The following is a 20389-nucleotide window of genomic DNA, read 5'->3' on the forward strand; positions in this document are numbered from 1 at the left end:
TAAATATGTGAACCATGATATAACACAAGACCAACAGCAGAAACCTTGTCAAGCTAAAGCCACATAGATCATTTTATTTTATGTCATCTATATACATGCAAATGCTCAAAGCTGTGACATGCTGATGCTATTTCATGGCCTAACAAGCAACCCTCAACTGCCTCCAGCACCATGTATACAGTAAATCTTCTGCACCCATTGAAGAGTGCCCGAACGCATATTAAGAAGGCAGAATGACAGGTTGTGTCAAAGGGGAACAATTTGTAGTTCCATTTCTACTGTCACATAATGAATTCAAAGTTCCCAAATCTCTTGGCTGGTGATGTCTTGCATTATGTGCTGCTTCCAGTCATGGTGGCACTGGCAGTGTGTCTGAGTAATGAGCATGACCCAACATAAATGCTGTGTGGCCAACTTGGCTCTTCACTGGGAGCGTCAGTCGCACTTTAATCAGTGATATTGGGGAGGAGTGTGCCTGGGAAGGTAGGCTGAAGCTTTTAAAGACCTGACTAATAAGACATGTCAAAGCAAGCTGGCCACCAGCCAGAACTGATATGCAGACCTTCCCTAACTGCTCCCGATCCTGCCTCGCTGCAAACAGCCTCAACTGCACTCGGACACAGATGGCCTTTTAACAAAGCTGGATACTCACTGATGCAAGCAAACAATGCAGTGCATCTCAAAGCAGCATGTGGCACCAGGATTAATCATTTTCTCTCTTTGTCTCTTAGCTTTGAGCAGAATTTTTATAGTTGTCTCACTATTAAGGTTAAAATCTTGTCAAAATCTTAAGCCGTTTCTCTTGTATTAGAGTTGTGGGTAGCAGTTACATTTTTTTTTAAATAAGCTACAACTTGATGTTGTTTACAGTGATAGAAATATTTGCTCAGCAATAAGAAAATAATGACCTTCCATGGCCTGCTTACACCTTGAGGACATTTTTTTCCTTCTTATCCCTGTAATGTGTTCATGTTTTGATGGAAAGTTGTGGTTGATAGGTTTGTAGCTTAAACCTATTCGCTGGAACGTTAAGGACAATTTGCTACACAGCAAAAAGCAAGACACAAGACACCAAAGTTCTTCGTGTTACTCATGCATGAGGGAGACCTGCCTGGAGCCAAGTGTCGTTCCACCACTTGACCTCCGTCAGACTCTCAGCCAGGTTCCCCATAGCACTCCTTTTATTGTGGTTACATGAATATGCATAGGGTCATTAACATATAACATCTTACATAGGTATACATGTGAACAAAGAATACTGTGTGTGTGTGTGTGTGTGTGTGTGTGTGTGTGTGTGTGTGTGTGTGTGTGTGTGTGTGTGTGTGTGTGTGTGGGGTCAGAGTGTGACCCCATAAATGACCTCCCTAAACCTACTGGTCTGGAAAGTCCAGCAGTTCATCTAAACAAAAGGCACTCAGACTAAAACAGATATAGCTACGTTTATCCTACCATAAAACAATAAAACAATGTACGACCTTTTCCCATGCTCCCAGGATGTCGGTGTAGATTCCAGAACACTCTGGAATGCGCACCAAGCCTTTGCAGCCTCCTAAAGATCACACATCCTATCACTACACAATTGATTATACATCTCTAAGCATATATGGTTAAATATTTCCTAATACAAATGACAATAATAAAATCTAACCCCATCATCACCACCCTGTATTGTCATTTTTTAAGGCTATACGGCGTATATATATATCTTCAGCTCTACACCACTTGTCAACATTTTCAGTGCAGGCTTCATTTCATACAAACATATTAGCCTTAACATCCATATCACTCTGCTGCAACAGTATGTAATTGGTAAAGGTGTTAGCAATCATTTTATTCACCATCGATCTTACACATGGCAAAATGCAACCTGTAAACAAGCAAAGCAACGCCAATAATGTAAGAATGGGAGTCAAAAACTTTAAGAACAAATTCCACCATGGTCCAGATGTCAACCAGGCTATCCAGCCTTTTGACACGTCTCCTCCTGATGTGTGGTCCGCCACATATTTCTGCAGAGCAGTTAAGTTCTGCAGTGCCTCATAGATGTCTCCTCCAGTCGTATATCCATCTGGGATAAACGTACAACACGTCTCTCCAATCAGCTTACACACTCCTCCTTGTGATGCTGTTATCAAGTCCAGGGTCAGCCTGTTCTGCAGTACCATCGTTCTGATGGCCTTTTGCTCCTCCGCTAAGACTGTTCCCAATGTCTTAGTGAGATTAATGTGTCGCAGTAGGGCATACCGGTTGATCTCCACATGATCCCGCACCTCTGCAACTCCGATGTTTGGGATCAAACTTTGGAAGAATTTAGCTCCTCCACTCCAAATGCGGAATTCTCGCGGCACTCCAGTGTCTACTGTCACTCCAAAAAAGTTCGGTGAGGCTATATCCACCTCACGCTTCCGTCGGTTGTTAGGGTGATGTTCAACTCTGTCCATGAAGAAGACATGATCCGATAACTTCACTAAAGCACACAATCCTCCCCATCCCTCAGGGAGTGATAGATAGGCTTTATGTCCACACAGAAAATACCAATCAGCCAAAACTCTTGTTCCTTTACTGCTCGGCACCGTCCTTGCACATCCTGTCCACTTCTGACTTTTTGCTTTTACTGGTATTCTGTAAGCCAGGTTGAACTTGCATTCAGTCCTCCTTAATGTCAAGTTCTCAGCACACTTCGCACTAGTCAAGCATTTCATACACCTGCTCTCATTCTCTGGAGGGCAGTAGGTGTATATGTATCCACATAAGCGAAGCGGCAGCTCCCCCACTGACAGTGATCCATTGTTCATCACACACAACGGCAGGTGAGCTGTGTTCAGCTTGTTCAGCAATATTATGTCTGACACTTGAGGCCAGGCCAATAAGTCAGTTTGCCCGGAACAATTCACGTTTAGAAGTGGCGACTTACTCCAGGTGATGTTCAGAGGTGTACTATAGTTGGCCTTGGACCAGAGGACTCTGTTGCCAGGATGAGTTGCTAAGCCCAACAGACACCAACTCCTGTCCTCTGGTATGCTGTACGGCCACAGTCCAGATGTATATGCCGATAACGGCATATGAGCACACACATAGCAGTCTGTCCTATTGTTCAAGTGAGCAGTTGTATTCATAAACTGCCACCAAAAGTTTGTAGAATAGCCATGAGGGTATTGGGTGTGGTTTCCTTGGACATACAGGGTCTCCACAGCTGACCAAGATGACATCAAAGCCATCACACTCAGCAGGGTAGACAACACTTTACCAGCCATTCTGATGAGTACCTGTGGCTCAGTTGATTTCTTCACCGGATTGAGACGAGGGGCCCTGGAGGCTTTCCCCCCCCTTTGTACCCGGTCTTCCTGCCACTTACTCCGAGCTGGCCTGGATGTGTGTCACCTTTTTGCAGTGGCTTTGGTGTATCCAGGTGGGTCGTTCTGCGATCTTCACAGCTGTTGGTGTTGTCAGCAGAGCCTGGTATGGTCCGTCCCACCGTGGCTTCGACCAGCACTTCCTCTTTATGACCTTTATCAGCACCCAGTCCCCTGGCTTCAGACGTTCTTCCTGTACAGAAACAGAATCATCTGGCAGATCATTTGCACTCATGACTTCTTTGCTTTTCAGCATTTTAATCATCCAGTCTGCTAGTGTGTTTTCTTCTTCTGCTTTATCATTATCATTACAAAACACTGGAACTCTAAATGGCCTGCCATATATTATTTCAAAAGGCGTTAGGCCATTATCAGTTGGCGTGATCCTCATATACATTTTCACTAGCTCAATGCAGTCTACCCATGTTCTGCCTGTTTCCTCCATTGTTTTCCTGAGTCTCAGCTTTACTGTGCCATTAGTCCTTTCAACCAGCCCTGCACTTTGTGGGTGGTATGAGCAGTGGTTTTTCAGCGTTATCCCCAGATGTTGTGACATTTTCTCAATTACTTCATTCACAAAATGAGGACCATTGTCACTGTAAATAGTTTGGGGGATCCCATGCTCTGGGATCACATTTTTGCATATCGCTTTAGCCACTGAAATAGCATCTGCTTTCTTAGTGGGGACAATTTCTACCCACTTTGAGAACGGGCACACGATTACCAGGCAGTACCTGTAGGTGTTACAGTTAGACAACTCAATGAAATCCATATGGATTACTTCAAATGGGTAGCTGGGTCTAGGAAACCTTCCTCTTTTAGGTCTGAGGTTCCCCTGAGCATTATGTTTACAACATATCAAACATGCTTTACAAAAATGTTTTGAATAAGCATTGAATCCCAGTGTGAAAAACTGCCGTTCGACTGCTGCTAACATCCCGGCTGTTGAGACATGGCAAAGCCCATGGCTCAAAATTGCAGCAGTCCTATATAAGTTTTTAGGCAATATGGGTTTATCACAAAGATAGTAGACATCACCTCGCAGGCTTGCTCCTTTAGTGAGCCACAGCTGCTTCTCAGCTGGAGGTGAGTGTGACTGCATGTCTGCTAACACATCATGTGTGATGGGCATAGTTTGCTCCTGAGATGCCAGAATATGAACCCCATGTGTTCCAAGGGCCGCTTCCTTTGCAATTTTATCTGCAAAGGCGTTGCCTAGTACAATGGGGTCAGTGCCACGTGTGTGTGCTGCACACTTACAAACCGCAACTTTACTAGGCAGTAAAACTGCTTTCAACAGGGCCTGCAAAAGTGTCGCATGCTCCACAGGTTTCCCTGTTGATGTTGTCATGCCTCGTCTTGACCACTGAGCGGCAAAGAAATGGAGTGTGGCGTATGCATACTGACTGTCTGTATATATAGTCACTACCTGCCCCTCAGCTGCTTTGCAGGCTTCCGTCAAAGCCACTATCTCAGCCGCTTGGGCAGACATGGAATGTGATAACTGCCCAGCACGGATGACCTGCACATCATCCACAACAGCAAAGCCCGTTTTAGTCTTTCCCTCTGCTGTTTTAAAACTGGAACCATCAACAAACCAAACCTTGCCCTCAGTGAGTGGTATGTCCGTTAAATCACTTCTAGGTTTACACTGTGTTTCTACATGCTCACTACACACATGTGGTGTACCCTCCTCTTCTGTGGGCAACAGTGTAGAGGGATTCAAAGTTGTACACCGCTTAATAGTTATGTGTGGCTGGGAGAGCAACAGTGACATTAAAGACAAGTGTCTTGCAGGTGACAAGAATGTCATTTTAGTCTGCAGCAATAAAACATCCACCTCATGTGGAACTAGCAGGGTCAAAGGGTGAAACAAAACAATTTCACCAGAACACTTTACGGCTTCAGCGGCTGCACACACAGAACGCACACAGTGAGGTAAGGCACAAGCCACTGGATCCAGCCTCTTAGAATAATAAGCTACTGGCTTCATTCCACCTCCACATTCTTGTGCTAACATGGATGTCATAAAATGCCCTTTACAGTCAACAGTTTGAACAAAAGGCTTGTTATAATCTGGAAGTCCCAGAACCGATGCTCCTGTCAGCATCTGTTTCAGCATGCACAGAGCTTGCTCCCCCTCAGGGGTCCAACTTAAACTTTCTGACATAGCTAAAGGTTTACTGTACATCATATCTAACAATGGCTGCGCAATTTCAGAGTAATGGGGCATCCACGATCGACAGAAATTTAGCAACCCTAGGAATTGCATCATGTGTTTCTTTGTCACTGGCCTAGGTGCTGCCAAGATAGCTGTTTTCCTCTCTGGATGTATGCTTTTCCCTGCTGCACTAAGCAGATGCCCTAAAAATTTCACTTCTGTCTTCACCCACTGTAGCTTTGAAAGTGAGGCCTTGTTTCCTGTCTCAGCTAAGTGAGTCAGCAATGCCAATGATATGTCTTTACAGTTCTTCTCTGAATTGGATGCAATTAAAATGTCATCGACATATACCAACATCTGTGAATGTGATGGAATCACAAAATCAGACAATTTGTAATATTCTGTGTGAAAATTGTAGGACTGTCACAAAAACCTTGCGGCAATCTGGTGTATGTGTATTTTTTGCCTTGATACGTGAAACCAAACCAGCCTTGTGAATTCTCATGTACTGGTATGGAGAAGAAAGCATTACTTAAATCTACCACAGTGAAGTGTGTCTTGTCTGGCTTAAGCTGATTTAACAAGGTGTGGGGGTCGGGGACGCATGGAGCTATACTCTCCACTGCCTGATTTACAGCTCTTAAATCTTGAATCATGCGCCACGACTGTGAATCAGCCTTTCTAACTGGGAAGATGGGTGTGTTACATACTGCTTGTGGAGCTTCAACTAGTATCCCTGCTTTAATCATATCCTCTATTACTGGTTTAATGCCTTCCACTGCATCAGGCTTCAAGGGATATTGTTTCACTCTTGGCCTAAAAGACGTTTTGGGCTTTATTACTACTGGACTCGCTGTTGTTATTAGCCCCACATCAGTCTTCCCAGTAGACCAGAGCTTCTCTGGGACCTGTTTAAGCTCCGGGTGATCTTTGACATCTATAACATATCATTCTGCTGTGTCATTCTCACCCCCCTTTAAATGTGTTTGAGGTGTAGTATGTGTCACCCATCCCAGCTTTTTACGAAAGATGCTGTGGTGCACGTCTGTCTCCCAACCCCCTCCAGCTTGCTGCCACATTCCAACACTCTCCCCCTGTCTCACCAAAGATGCTAAGTCTGTCCACTCAGCTGTGCCACTCTTTGTCAGTGAAATATGTGGTGTTTGCCCTGTAAAAAGTTGTTGTGCAGCTTCAGAAAGGATAACACTACATCCAGTCATGGTTTCACCATCAGTATATATTGCCTTTATGGTGATTCTCTGTGGCCCTAATTTCAGCACTTTATCTGTGTAGGCCTCATCAGGCCCAGGCATAGTCTTAAATCTCAGTGTGACATGCAAGTCTTCTGGTGGCTGTATGTCATGGTTAGTTGTCAACATTTCTTCAGCTGCAGCTAACAGTTTACAGTTTATTTGATCAGGTCTGGAGGCCGACAGGTCAAGTGTCCAGTAATAATGCAAATCCCCACTGTCCTCATGAACCATTGTCTCAGCAGTTTCTCCTTTTCCTGCAGCTATCATCCCAATGGATGTTGGAATTATTGAAATTCCAAGTTTCATCATCATATCTCTTCCCAAGAGGTTCACCGGACAAGTTGGGCACATTACAACTGAACTCTGAGCTGCCTCTCCTGTGGTAGGATCTCTAATCCACACTGGTTTAGAGATTCTATGCTGATTTAACTGACCATTTGCAGACTTCACATAAATTGTGCCATTTGAAGGATCAACTCCTGACACATGATCTTTTAAAACAGTTTTATCTGCACCTGAATCACACAGAAATTGAACAGTTTTGCCTTGCACAGTTAATGTGCGAACTGGTTTTACTTCTTTTCCTGACAGATTTAACAATACTTCAGTCAAATCTAGAGTCTGAAACACAGGCTGTTGTAAATTCTGGCAAGCTAAGGGATCATTTGTACATGTATGTGTATCAGCAGTGTCAACAGGTGCTAGTCATTTATTATAATAAGGGTTTCTTGGATCAGGGCGTTTATACTCTTCAGGCATGCGTTCAGGACACTCCCTTGCATGATGGCCCATTTCTCTACATTTATAGCATTTATCAAATCTCTTATCCCGTTTCTCTTTAGGGCCCCAATTTGTTCTACTTCTCTCACCTCCGCCTCTATTTCTTCCCCGTCTGAACTGTCCCTGGAAAAAGATTTCATCCACTAAGAAGGCAGCGGCCTCAGAGCTTTGTGACTTCTTTTTTTTATTTTTAATGACTTCCTGTGCATGGCGGGCCCAGTTCATGCATTCAACGGACCCGTCAGTGTTATGACTAACATTTTGTTTTCTGATGAAATCAGCAATGGGTGAATGAAAGCCATTCATCAAAGCATGTTTTAACTGCTGCTGATATGGGCTGGCCTTCTCTGCACTCTCTTCAAGGCCGCTATGTTCTTTGAAAACTTCCTCTAATCTCGCCCTGAACTCATGAACATCCTCTCCTGCTTTCTGAATGCATTGGGCGATTTTGTTGTAATCTACAGAAGCTTTAAAGGTATTTCTAAGACGCTCATAAACCCCATCAACTTGGCCTCTTAAATTTGCATGGCCATAGGGTAGGACGGTATTACCATCCCTCCCTGTGTAGGTGCCTCGCACCCGAGTCCAATTATATGTGAGACACTTCCTAAAAGTGGCTTCTGTTTCCTGACCGTTTAAGCGGTACGAGGAGCAGAGTTGCTTGTGTCGGGCGATAAATTCATCAACATTAGTCAACGGGTTTCCTAAACCTTTACATGCCTCTGCACATTCAGATTCAGTCCATGGCCTGTAAACACAAATAACACGGCTTTGGTCATTTTCAACACCAAAATGGGGGTTCGCGACCTCCACCATGGGAAAGGTATCATGCAAAGGGTAGGCAGGCATACCAGCTGCACTCGCCTCATCCCTTTTAGTTTTGGATCTAGTTCCATAAGGGCTTAAATATTTTGCTGCGGCATCCCCAAACTCCTGCCGTACTCTATCCTCCTCCTCTCTCTCTCTGTTCTCCTGCTCCTGCTTTTCTTCCTCCTCTCTGGCCTCTCTCTCCCTCTCTAATGCTGCTCTACGCTGTTGGTCCCTTAACGTCAGTACCACTGAAGTAGACCGCACCGTCTCATCTTCAGGTTTCACAACTAATGCCTGCAAAGCTGCTCTCTTCACGTTCGCTGCCTCCTGTCTTTTCTGCGCCTGCTCTAACCACAGTTTAGCGGACGCCAGTTGTAACTCTCCCTCCTGTTTCAATTTCCCTTTTGCACAAGCTGCCTTTACTGTCAACTGGTCTACTAACATTTGACATTGTCCTACAACCAATTTACCTTCAAAATCATATTTTTTGCGCCAATGTCCTAAATACTTTGCGCTGCCGGGAGCGAATTTCATCATAAACTTCTCGTCACCCTCTGACACACTCTTGGTTGCTTGGGAACCCATAATAACAACAGCTGCTGGCGTCACAGACCACGTGTTCTGTTCCGCACGCACTCACACAAACACACTCACACAACAACAACAAAAATTAGGCCTATCGTCTCAACGCAGTCTCACACAGTGGCTGCGTGCTTTGCCTCACACAGTGGCAAAGACTTGCATAGCAGTGATCACGCGCTTTATCGCACACAGTGATAAAGACCTCCAACGCAACCTCACACAGTGGATGCGTGCTTTGCCGCACACAGTGGCAAAGACTTCCAACGCAACCGCACACAGTGGATGCGTGCTTTGCCGCACACAGTGGCAAAGAATAGTCGCACACAGTGACTACACACTTTATCGCACACAGTGATAAAGACTTTAGAACTCAGCCTCACACAGTGGCTAAGAGTTTTCACATACCTACTTGGTGTTGCTTATTGTGAGTAGCATCAGTCCCGAATCCCATCAATCGTCATCCATCGAGGAGAAAAAAACAGACGGCTAATCCACCGGCCCGATGACGAATTCTCACGCCTCGGGACTTTGCTGCAGGACCTCTATAAGTCCTGGCTGACGTCAGTCTGTCGGTGTGTCTCTTTTCCCCTCGGTGAATGTCGACTCCAGGGCTCCGGCTCTCGAAGGACCAATTAATGATAGGTTTGTAGCTTAAACCTATTCGCTGGAACGTTAAGGACAATTTGCTACACAGCAAAAAGCAAGACACAAGACACCAAAGTTCTTCGTGTTACTCATGCATGAGGGAGACCTGCCTGGAGCCAAGTGTCGTTCCACCACTTGACCTCCGTCAGACTCTCAGCCAGGTTCCCCATAGCACTCCTTTTATTGTGGTTACATGAATATGCATAGGGTCATTAACATATAACATCTTACATAGGTATACATGTGAACAAAGAATACTGTGTGTGTGTGTGTGTGTGTGTGTGTGTGTGTGTGTGTGTGTGTGTGTGTGTGTGTGTGTGTGTGTGTGTGTGGGGTCAGAGTGTGACCCCATAAATGACCTCCCTAAACCTACTGGTCTGGAAAGTCCAGCAGTTCATCTAAACAAAAGGCACTCAGACTAAAACAGATATAGCTACGTTTATCCTACCATAAAACAATAAAACAATGTACGACCTTTTCCCATGCTCCCAGGATGTCGGTGTAGATTCCAGAACACTCTGGAATGCGCACCAAGCCTTTGCAGCCTCCTAAAGATCACACATCCTATCACTACACAATTGATTATACATCTCTAAGCATATATGGTTAAATATTTCCTAATACAAATGACAATAATAAAATCTAACCCCATCAGTGGTCATGGTTCTTAAGCATTTAGCTAGTTACTGAAGAGGAACGACCATAAATGGAAGAGCATTTTTTAAATGGTAGGTTCAACTGCAGCTCTTTAAAGAGCTCAACACATATATAAACACAATAACTTATTCTATGTAGTTTGTCCCAAAATGTGAAGGAAAATGAGAAGTTATCTTCAAGGATAAGGAAAGCTCATCAAGTGAGGTTTAATACTGGAATTTTAAATCTTATATATGGAAATATCGGGCAGGTTAGTGTGGGCTAAACTGGTTAATGATAAAGTGTAGAGTCATGGACTACGCTTGCTAGGTTACATTTGGGGTAATTATGATAGGCTCATTAAATGTACCTATCATAAGTACATTTTATAAAAAAAGCTAACAAAAAAATTATGTGTGTTATTTCTAAGTAATTATTTTACCCATCTTGGACTGCTAAATCTGATATTAAGGTTCCCTAATGTATGCAACTCCATACAGGGCACACACAATGCAATTACATGTCATAGCAAGTAACTTAAATCAGAGAAAAAACAATAACTTCTTTGCCAGTAATCATGATAGATATGGAAATGCTGAATTAGTGAAGAAGCGTATGTTTTCAATTGAATAGGTAATTAGCCGTAGGGCTTAAGTAATAGCAAGTCATTACAGGCAGTCCCTGAGGGGACAGTTTTGCATGCACTCGCAGCAGAGCAAATCTCTCAAGAGAAAGAGAGAACCTTTCTACTGAGAAACTCTGACCTGACAGTTCCTTTGAGAATACAAACTCTCTAGTCTCACATTTAATAAGAAACAGTACAAATGAAACTGAAATGTCATCTGGAATTGAAAGAATTTGTCACAAATAACCTCTTTGATCACGTCACCATTGTTTAACAGAAACAATGGTTTGGTGCTTGTTTCATCCCGCTCCATTTAATTTGACACACAAGAAAAATGGATCTGTATCTAACTGTGTTTGTATCTATATGCTTTAACATTATTAGAATAAATGGCAAGACTTTAATTGAGTTCCATAAATCACTTGTCCACATTCCTTACATCTTCACGTCCCACTTCATTCAGATTCTCCTTGAACCTTTCAAGCAGCAGCCAGGCTCACATGGTGTTATGTCAACACTATAGTTTTCTGTAGTGTATTACTACTTCCCTCTAGTTTATTGGTTCTATATTGTAATTTTTTTGTATTTTTGCCCATATATGAGGCTCAACATATTTGTCCTTTAGGTGGAAAATGTGTTTTTCCTTTTGTTTGTTTTTTCCTTTTAAATCAATCTGACTCAAACATCAAATTATAACTGTTGTGAGTTGAGACTGTAAATGATTTGAAAAAAAAAACAACAAAAAAAAACAACAAACAAACCCTACTTTACATGATTTAGACATGCTCTACCATGAAGCATCATAAGCAACTAAGAAGAGTTTTAGTTAATGATAGACTTCGACTTACATACATTATTTATATTTCAGCAGGTGGGCTCTGGCTGGTTGCTATTGCAATGTAATGTAATGTGTGTGTGTGAAAACAAGGCATTATGTGAAGCCCACATCAAAAAAAAAGTATTACAGTTATATTCTCACTTTCAGACCATAAAATGACTGTTGTACCACCTGAGGAATTTTTATGCAGGGCTGCTGCAGGATTTCATAGCACTACTCTTAACAGATGAGATGTTACACAACCAGAATAGGCTGGTCTAGGGGGAATCCAAACCTGACAGATTTTTTTTAACAACAAAATATCCCTGTCTGGTATACTTTGACCAGCAATCTGTCCAAGCCTAAAGCAATATGTTTCCATGCACTGTCAGGTTAGATGATACTGTATCTTGCTACAACCCTATGTCTCTGTGTTGACATTATTTTATTTATTTATTTTTCCTCTCATTTGTAAATTCCCCTTTTACTGTGCTGTTTTCTTGGTCTGTTCAAGTACATGATGCACACTGAAATCAATTTAACAATTATTTTGCTTATCTTTTTATTCAAACGGAGACACATTAAAAATGGTCCAAATTACTAAGTATTAAATTTCAAGTGTGTCTAAGTGTGACTAATCTGGTTATAGGAATCAAATGGTTCCATATCTAATTTCCATGTGACAAAGATACATGTATCCAACTATCTATTATTTTCCCTGCCTAACATTTATTGGATTGCTAAAAAAAATAAAATAAAATAAAATAAAACAAAACAAAAGCACGGCTTTATGGACTATTTCAAGTTTTAATATTCTCAATCCAAAAATGAACTCATTCAAGTTGTTTTACGGGGCACACATCAAAGAATGAAAACTTAGGACAAACACCTGCAAGAAGTGATGAGGTATATCCACAATACACCTACCTTGGCTTAACCTCTTATAAGATATTGATCTTGGTTTTGTGTTTTGTATGAATTCTTTATGACTATACTATACATAGTACATAGTTTCATGCTTCTGAGTGCACCAAAGGTCCAAGATGAGACTATTGCAGATATTTAACTGGGAGATAAGTAGTTCTCATGATTTAGTTTTCTGAACGCAAAGAAATTTAGGACAGATTGCAGACATAACAATAGCTCTGGTAAGCAGCATAAATATCAGTAGATGTAGTTGTAACACTTGGAAGCAATAAATAGTTTGGATGCAGTGTCTAGATGGTTTTTGGTGGTACTGTGAACACAGTTTTCCCAGCCAGCTGTGTCAGTCCAAACTAGATTGTCTGTAAGTCATGTTTTGTGGAAAGAGCTTTAGAAATAAATATTGCTTGCTTGCGAGCTTGCCATTTGTTTTTAGTTCATTTTGCTGATAGTAGCAGCAACTCTGCCAATGCACAAACAGACAATAATTCATCCAAATTGAAAATTCTCAAAATATTGTAGATTAATATACTATATAGGCATATATTGTAATGTGTCTGTTATAGAGGATTTCAAACTTACATTTTCTCTTCTAAACAACAAAATTTGGTTCTACTGACATTTAAAAGATTGGCAGATTGCCCAAGACAAACACAAAACTAGACTAAGCAGGCAGGTTTAATTTGTATCCTGGCATGTACCTCAACAGATTTTAAAACTAGCAGATGTAAAATAACTGTCCAGCTCTGCCCTGACAAACATTATCCACATCAGTTTTACTGTGCAAATCTGCATGAACAGGACTCATAAATAAACAGAGAGAGAAAGAGAGAGAGAGAGCTATGTGCTATACACCTTATGCACTGATTCTGTCCTTTGTATAATCAGTTATCTGCCCACAGTTATATTCCAGACAAATGTGTTGGCTTGTATTGTTTACACATATCAGGGGAAAGTAAAGCAATTAACCTTTTTGGTTTAAAATAGATGGATATTTATTATAGAGCTCCAGTTTCAGTTTAAGGAAGTACTGATAATTATTATCTTATATATTTTCCCTAATATCACAATCTATTCTGTATGCTGACTTATAAACCGGTATCAATAAAATACATATTTAGTTGAAAAAAATACAGTCAGAAGTTATGAAGGTCCGTTCTGGAATTTCAAAGCTCCAAAGTCTAATCTGCTACAAAAAATATACATAATGAACTGGACAGAATGTGTCAGATTCATGTCAGCTAGACATATCACTTTGTTTGAATCAGCCCCTTATCGAATGCCAGATACTGGCTCTATTTGATGTGCAGCCTGCTGGTGTACATGACATGCCGTCTACTGATGATGTTAAAAGAGACTTATCACATCTAAAACCCCCACAATGCAGCACATTGTGATATATGGATAAACAAAAGACTGGGGACACTTCTTCCAGCCTTACTAATGCATGTCAGTGTAGACATGAAAGCAGCCTGATAGCTTTTGCCTTTTTACTGCGTCTTTCCCAGGGTAATTGCAGTTTCATCTCTACTTTTAAAGCCCTGCCAGTCTGCCTGAACTAAATGACAGGCTAGTCTTAACTGAATTACAGAGAAGGGAGCCAAGAATCACCTTCCACTAACTTGCTTGCTAAGTGGTCTGATTGCATGGTCAAGTCCTGGGCATTGGTCAAGTCCAGGAATTGCCATGATTGTTTCCATGGCAATTCCTCCAGACACACGTTGATGTAAAATCCACTCTATTAATTCAAAGTTTTTTTCAATGGAGCGCAGTATTTATATGCATTCAAATCACCAAAGTGTTACACACATTGTGGAATCTGGATGATTAACCCTATTTTAAAATCACCAAAATGGTACTGAAAATGAAGAACACATTCTTGAAAAATAAATGCTAAAACAGTAGTGTTCATTTTGAATGCCTGGAAAGAAAATATGCAAAATTGTTAGGGATGTTTGTTATTGCCTTTTTTTTAATTGCAGTGTTATTTGTAGAATGGTGTTTGAAGTACACAAATTTGCCATCCTGGATTAGCTGTCATTATTACACTGTTTATGCATCGTAAGTCAGTGTAAATGTTAAAATATCACTTCGGTATGCTTTAACAGCAAGAGACTTCTGAAATGACTATAAGATATCAGGTCTTCATATTAAAAGAATCACCGTGTTAGGGGGTTTACGTTGAAAGTTTAATGAGCGCATTTTTCCTTAGAGATTGACAATGGAATAAAATATTTCTTGCATTATTCTTTTTCACATGATCAGCTGTTTAGTAAATAGTTAGTTTTGGACTGTGGATTTAAAATCATACTCATATGACTGAAATGCAGACTTTGAGCTTTAATCATGGGGTTGAAGTGGGGTCTTCTACTATCTGTTCAAGAATTACTGCCACTTTATACATATTAACTCATTTTCACCAGCTTGGAAGTAATTGGGCAATTGACTGACAACCAGTCCCATGGCCAGGGGAGGTCTTTCTCCTCATTATTCCATGCCAAATAGCTTTTCACTGGAACTCTTAGTATGATAACCAAAGTGAATTCCTTAGACTTCATGGCTTGATTTGTGCCCTGACATGCACTGTCAACTATAAGACAGTATATAGACAGGTGTGTACTTTTCAAAATAATGTCAAATAAGCTGTATTTACCACAGGTGGAAAGTTCTGACAGATAATGTATATGTATATACATATATGTATATAAGTATTCACAGCCATATATATGTTGCTGTTTTTTGTTTGTTTGTTTGTTTGTTTTTTAAGCTGAAGAATGACTTTACTTTTAGTTTTACTTTTTAATTGAACTTTGGAATAAGGCTGCAACATGAGAACATGTGGAACAAGTGAAGTGCTTTGAATGCTTTCTGGATACACTGTACAACAAGTTGTAAATCAGTGGTTACACTGAACAGGAAGTCCAGATAATCTGAAAAAAAGAAAAGCAATCTTTTGACAGATGAAACTAAGAGCAGACTGATGGGAAGACAAAAAAATATGGAGAAGGGCAGGAACAGCTCAAGATCTGAAGCATACATATCATCTGTCAAACATGGTGGAAGCAATATTGAGGGATAGGTATGGATGACTGCCAGTGGAACTGGGTCACTAGTGTTTACTGATGATCTTTCAGCTGATAGAAGTAGCAGGATGAAATCTGTAGTGTACATGGCTATAGTCTCTGCTCAGATTCAGCCTAGATTTAGCAAATACTGAAGAAAAGACCAGATTGGCCTTTACAGTGCAAGTGGATATAGGACCTAAAGCACAGTACAAAAGCAACCCGAATGTCTCAAGGTAAGGAAATTGGAAATTATCCAGTGGCCAAGTCAGTCACCTGATCTCAACCTAGTAGAGCAAACTATTTATTTACTGAAGGCAAAAATGAAGGCTTCTTATATTTAAGAAGGATTCTTATATTTAAAATTATGTGAGTTTATCCAATTTATTTTGAGTAATAGGGGACTATGTATAAAAATGGCGGTGATTTCTAAACCAGTTATGCCTAAACTCCTGCGTCTAAGGAGCTCGGAAAGAAAAAAGCGTCTGGACTTCTTAACGCCTACTCACATCCTGGGCCTTCTGACCTCAAGAAATCACATGACAGGGTGGGGCTATGTTTTACAATGAGTTCACCCTAAACCTTGGCTCATTGTGACCTACACCCGTTTTCACACCTTGGCTCGTGTGATTAGGTAGAAGATCATTGGAGGGTCCATTTCCCCTGTTGGGGGGACACTCCCATAGGGCTTAAATCTGGGACTCTCCACCATTTGACCTTAGAACTAAGGAGGATTCTCAGATGAGAGGGGAAACATCTTCAAGCAACTTAAAGAAGTCCAGACGCTTTTTTCTTTTCAAGCTCCTTAGACTACAATGACCTGGATGACTGAGAACCTTCACAGACTTAAACTCCTGGATTTATAACTAAATGTCTGCAGGTCACAACTGAAGTGTTTTTTATTTAAAATCCAGTCAGTGTAACTACCTCCAAGCAATTGACAAGTAAGTACTGTAAGACATCATGGAGATTTGGTATGTCACACTGCTATGTCACCTATTTGTGTATATACTATAATATGTTGCTGCCCTGTCATTAAAGTGCATTTATACATAAGAAAGACTTTGAGTTGATATTTTTGGTTTCTTGCCATGAAGCAATGTTTTTTGTTGGGGTTTTTTTGTCTTGTTTTTTGTTTGTTTTTATTATATCTGCATTTTATTATGCAGCACATAATTCACAAGGCTAGAGAAAATGAAGCTAAATTAGATCAGGAAACCAAAAAAACTGCAGATTAGAAAAGCATGCCAAAGGCAGCACAATTTAAATTTAAAATGGATTATTGTTGTAAAGGCCTTTGGGTATTCTTAGTAATTTTCTCATTTTTAGTTGTGTTTCTTTAGTCAGATGATAGCTAAAGAACCTCATAGCAGCATTTAACCATAGGTCACATCGTGTGGTCATTGGATGCATCATTCCAAGTCCAAAAACTGTTTTGAGATACAATAAACCACACGTGTTTTTATGCTTCATTCAGCACATAAAGGCAATTGGATATATATAAATAACCACAAACAAAATTTGAGTTGGAAGATGAGATTGAGATGCAGAGTAACACAAAGCAGAGTGACGATAGAACAAAAACACGAGGTAAGATAACAGAATAAGTACAAATTGGGAATGCTATAAAGAACAAGAGAAATGGAGGGAGAAGGAGAAGGGAGGGAGAACAAGAGGACACATGAGAATACAGTCGTGTGGCTACTGAGCCGCACCGCTCATGGCTGGGCTGTGGAACTCATTATTGATGTAGTAGAAAATTTGCGCTGACAGGAAACGAAGCTGCCAGCTGTCTCACCCCCACCACGCACACCCGTACACCCCTGTTATGACATTATCTCAGAAGGATGGCCAACAGTGGCATTGTATCCTATCACCCGAGTTGCCCCCTGGCATGTCAAGAGGAGATCTGGTCCCACTGTGGACATGGACACGTACACATGTATACATAAACAGAAGCTGTGACATGGAAAGTAATTTGAACATCATTTTGCAGAGAGATATGTAGAGTCCAGGATTGCTCTCTCTCTCTCTCTCTCTCACACACACAGATATATGTACACACACAACAATACTTGATAAATCTGAATTAGAACAACTTGCTCTGAAATGCAGGATGTGACGTGAAGCTATAACTGAAATGCTATTATTAATGTAGTGAGCTGAAGGAAGCAGAACTGGACATGAGGCACATAGAGAATTTGCTGTGTCTAATATGCTTAGTCCATAATGTTCCTCCAGTGCTCAATAAATATTGACTGTGAATTTCATGGTTGCAAAATTTTGCACACATAGAAAAAAAAGGCAAGGTGAAAGAAAATAGTAAGCGACATGCGTTTGGTTTAAGGCTGTTATATATATATATATATATATATATATATATATATATAGTATGCTTGAGAAACAAGTTTTGAGAAGGCTCTTATCTGTCTCAGAGTAGGAACATCCTGTTACACAAATTGAGTGTGGAAAAGCTTGAAGGTATATTGTGTAGCAACAAATGGGCACTGTTATAAACCCAACTTTCCCAGACTTGGTCCCTCTTCCTCAAGAAACAGTGAGAGATCGAGAAAGCAGAGGTGGTTGAGAAAGCAAGAGAATTAGGCTACATCCACACATACCCGGGTATTTTTGAAAACACAGATTTTTCTATGCGTTTGCACCTTTCGTCCAAATGTAAACGGCGTTTTCGGTCACTGAAAACTGAGATTTCTAAAAACTCCAGCCAGGGTGGATATTTTTGAAAACTCTGTTTTTGCATTTACGTGTGGACGAGGAAAACGGAGAAAACGCAGTGTCAAAGGTGTGCGCCTTTTTTGACGTCACACTGTGCGCCACGTTATTGTTTCGGTGAAATGAATTTCTACAATACTGTTACTGTTAATTTTACTCTCTGCAGTGTTTAAATGCTTACACATACACACACAGTTACTGCCTCTCCACACATATGACTCGGTTCTGCTTCTATGCGCCATCTTTGTTTACTCTTTCCCACCGAGGCTTATTGACTCCTAATTGGCCAACATTTCTACGCGGTTAGGAATATATTGCCACCTGTTGCTTTGGCATGTTCCTAACAGCGTTTTCCTTCATTTCTGCGTTTACATGTGGACGGGATTATTTTTTAAAACAAAGACGGAAAATCTCCGTTTTCAAAAATATCCGTGTACGTGTGGACGTAGTCTTAATGCTGAGGAAGCTGCACTGGTGAGAATAAATCACTGACTCAAAGACATACATTATATTTCTGAATGTTAAGACCAGTTACATTTTAAAGCACAAATAAATATGCCCATACCTCTGCACAAGCCATGAAGAAAGGTGCTAGATTACCATATTCTGTGTGAATTCAGGTGAAGTACACACTTCACCCTGTTCATTTTGGGCTCTGTGCTCTGTGTGCACTCGTGATATAGATAGCAGAGGAGGGAAAGACAGCGATCCAGACTGGTTTGCGGGTATCTGGAGTCCCATCCAGATACCCCGCACACCGTTATTGTTTACAGCCTAATGCTCAGAACATAGCAAACAAATATGTGATTTTGCTGAAAAATCAACACCACTCACTTCTGCTGTGTCATATATACTTATGTAAAGCAAAGAGTTCCAGTAAAGTCAAAAGAGAACATAATCCAGAACTACAGAACGAACTGAAAAAATGCGTGACACATGTAATACTACTGAGAATTCAACAGGAGGATCTAACAAAGGACAAAGCAAGAGGCAGTTCTATATATAAACAAGGGAAAGATGATACAGATAGACAAAGCTGGGAAAGGGCGAAGGTGAGACAATAAACAGGTGAAAACAATGTGGGCAGGTCAAAAAATTATAAAGCTGGGAAAATAAAAGAAAGCATAACTTCAGCTAGACAAAAGAGAAAACTAACTTTCAAAGTAAGTTGGGAATTAACCAAAAGACAAATGCCACTGAGGCACGAAGACTAAACTAAAGATGACAGAAACAGGGGAACATGAGAAAATGAAGAACACTGGAGATACTGGAGTAACATTTAATTAAAAACAGGATCCACAATGCATCTAACAAAAACAACAAAAAAAAGCAAGAGACAAGTTTCAATGTTTTTGAAGCTCAAAAACATCACGATAACCTGGGACCATAACATGTTCAGTCAGAAAAAACCAAAACAAAAAAATACAGTGGACTAAAAAAATAACCACAATGAATGTGTATATGACTCAGTGTCATACTGGGTTTTACAGTTTTCATTAAACATATCCAGGTGGTTTTGTAAAGCGGTTTTCTCCAGTCTAGCTACTAATGAAAATGAATACAGCGGGTCAGCCTCATGTAATTACTATAATAAACTATACTCAAAAGCACTGGTTGTCTACTTTAAGGAGCAGTAGGAAGCCTGAAAGTACCAATATAGGGCTACGTCCACACATACCCGGGTATTTTTGAAAACGCAGATTTTTCTATGCTTTTGCACCTTCTGTCCACACGTAAACTGCGTTTTCGGTCACTGAAAACTGAGATTTTTAAAAACTCCAGCCAGGGTGGATATTTTTGAAAACTCCGTTTTTGCATTTACGTGTGGATGAGAAAAACGGAGAAAATGCAGAAAACGCAGCATCAAAGGTGTGCGCCTTTTTTGATGTCACACTGTGCGCCACGTTATTGTTTCGGTAAAATGAATTTCTACAATACTGTTACTGTTACTTGTACTCTCTGCAGTGTTTAAATGCTTACATATACACACAGTTACTGTCCCTCCACA

At 40.8% G+C, this 20389-nt stretch overlaps 2 protein-coding genes across 2 annotated transcripts in view; both read right to left on the minus strand.

Moving 5' to 3' along the window:
* Positions 1-20389, minus strand: part of LOC146514571 (leucine-rich repeat transmembrane neuronal protein 4) — a 117756-nt gene that overhangs the window by 21529 nt on the left and 75838 nt on the right. The gene's annotated exons all lie outside the window — the stretch shown is intronic.
* On the minus strand, positions 1028-4182 carry LOC146514572 (uncharacterized). The gene has a single exon (XM_085165930.1). It carries the CDS (start codon positions 3252-3254, stop codon positions 1752-1754), a length of 1503 nt encoding a protein of 500 aa, XP_085022056.1. The 5' UTR covers positions 3255-4182; the 3' UTR covers positions 1028-1751.

The sequence above is a fragment of the Neolamprologus multifasciatus genome, chromosome 7 (genome assembly GCF_963576455.1).
Source record: "Neolamprologus multifasciatus chromosome 7, fNeoMul1.2, whole genome shotgun sequence".
Taxonomy (NCBI): Eukaryota; Metazoa; Chordata; class Actinopteri; order Cichliformes; family Cichlidae; genus Neolamprologus; species Neolamprologus multifasciatus.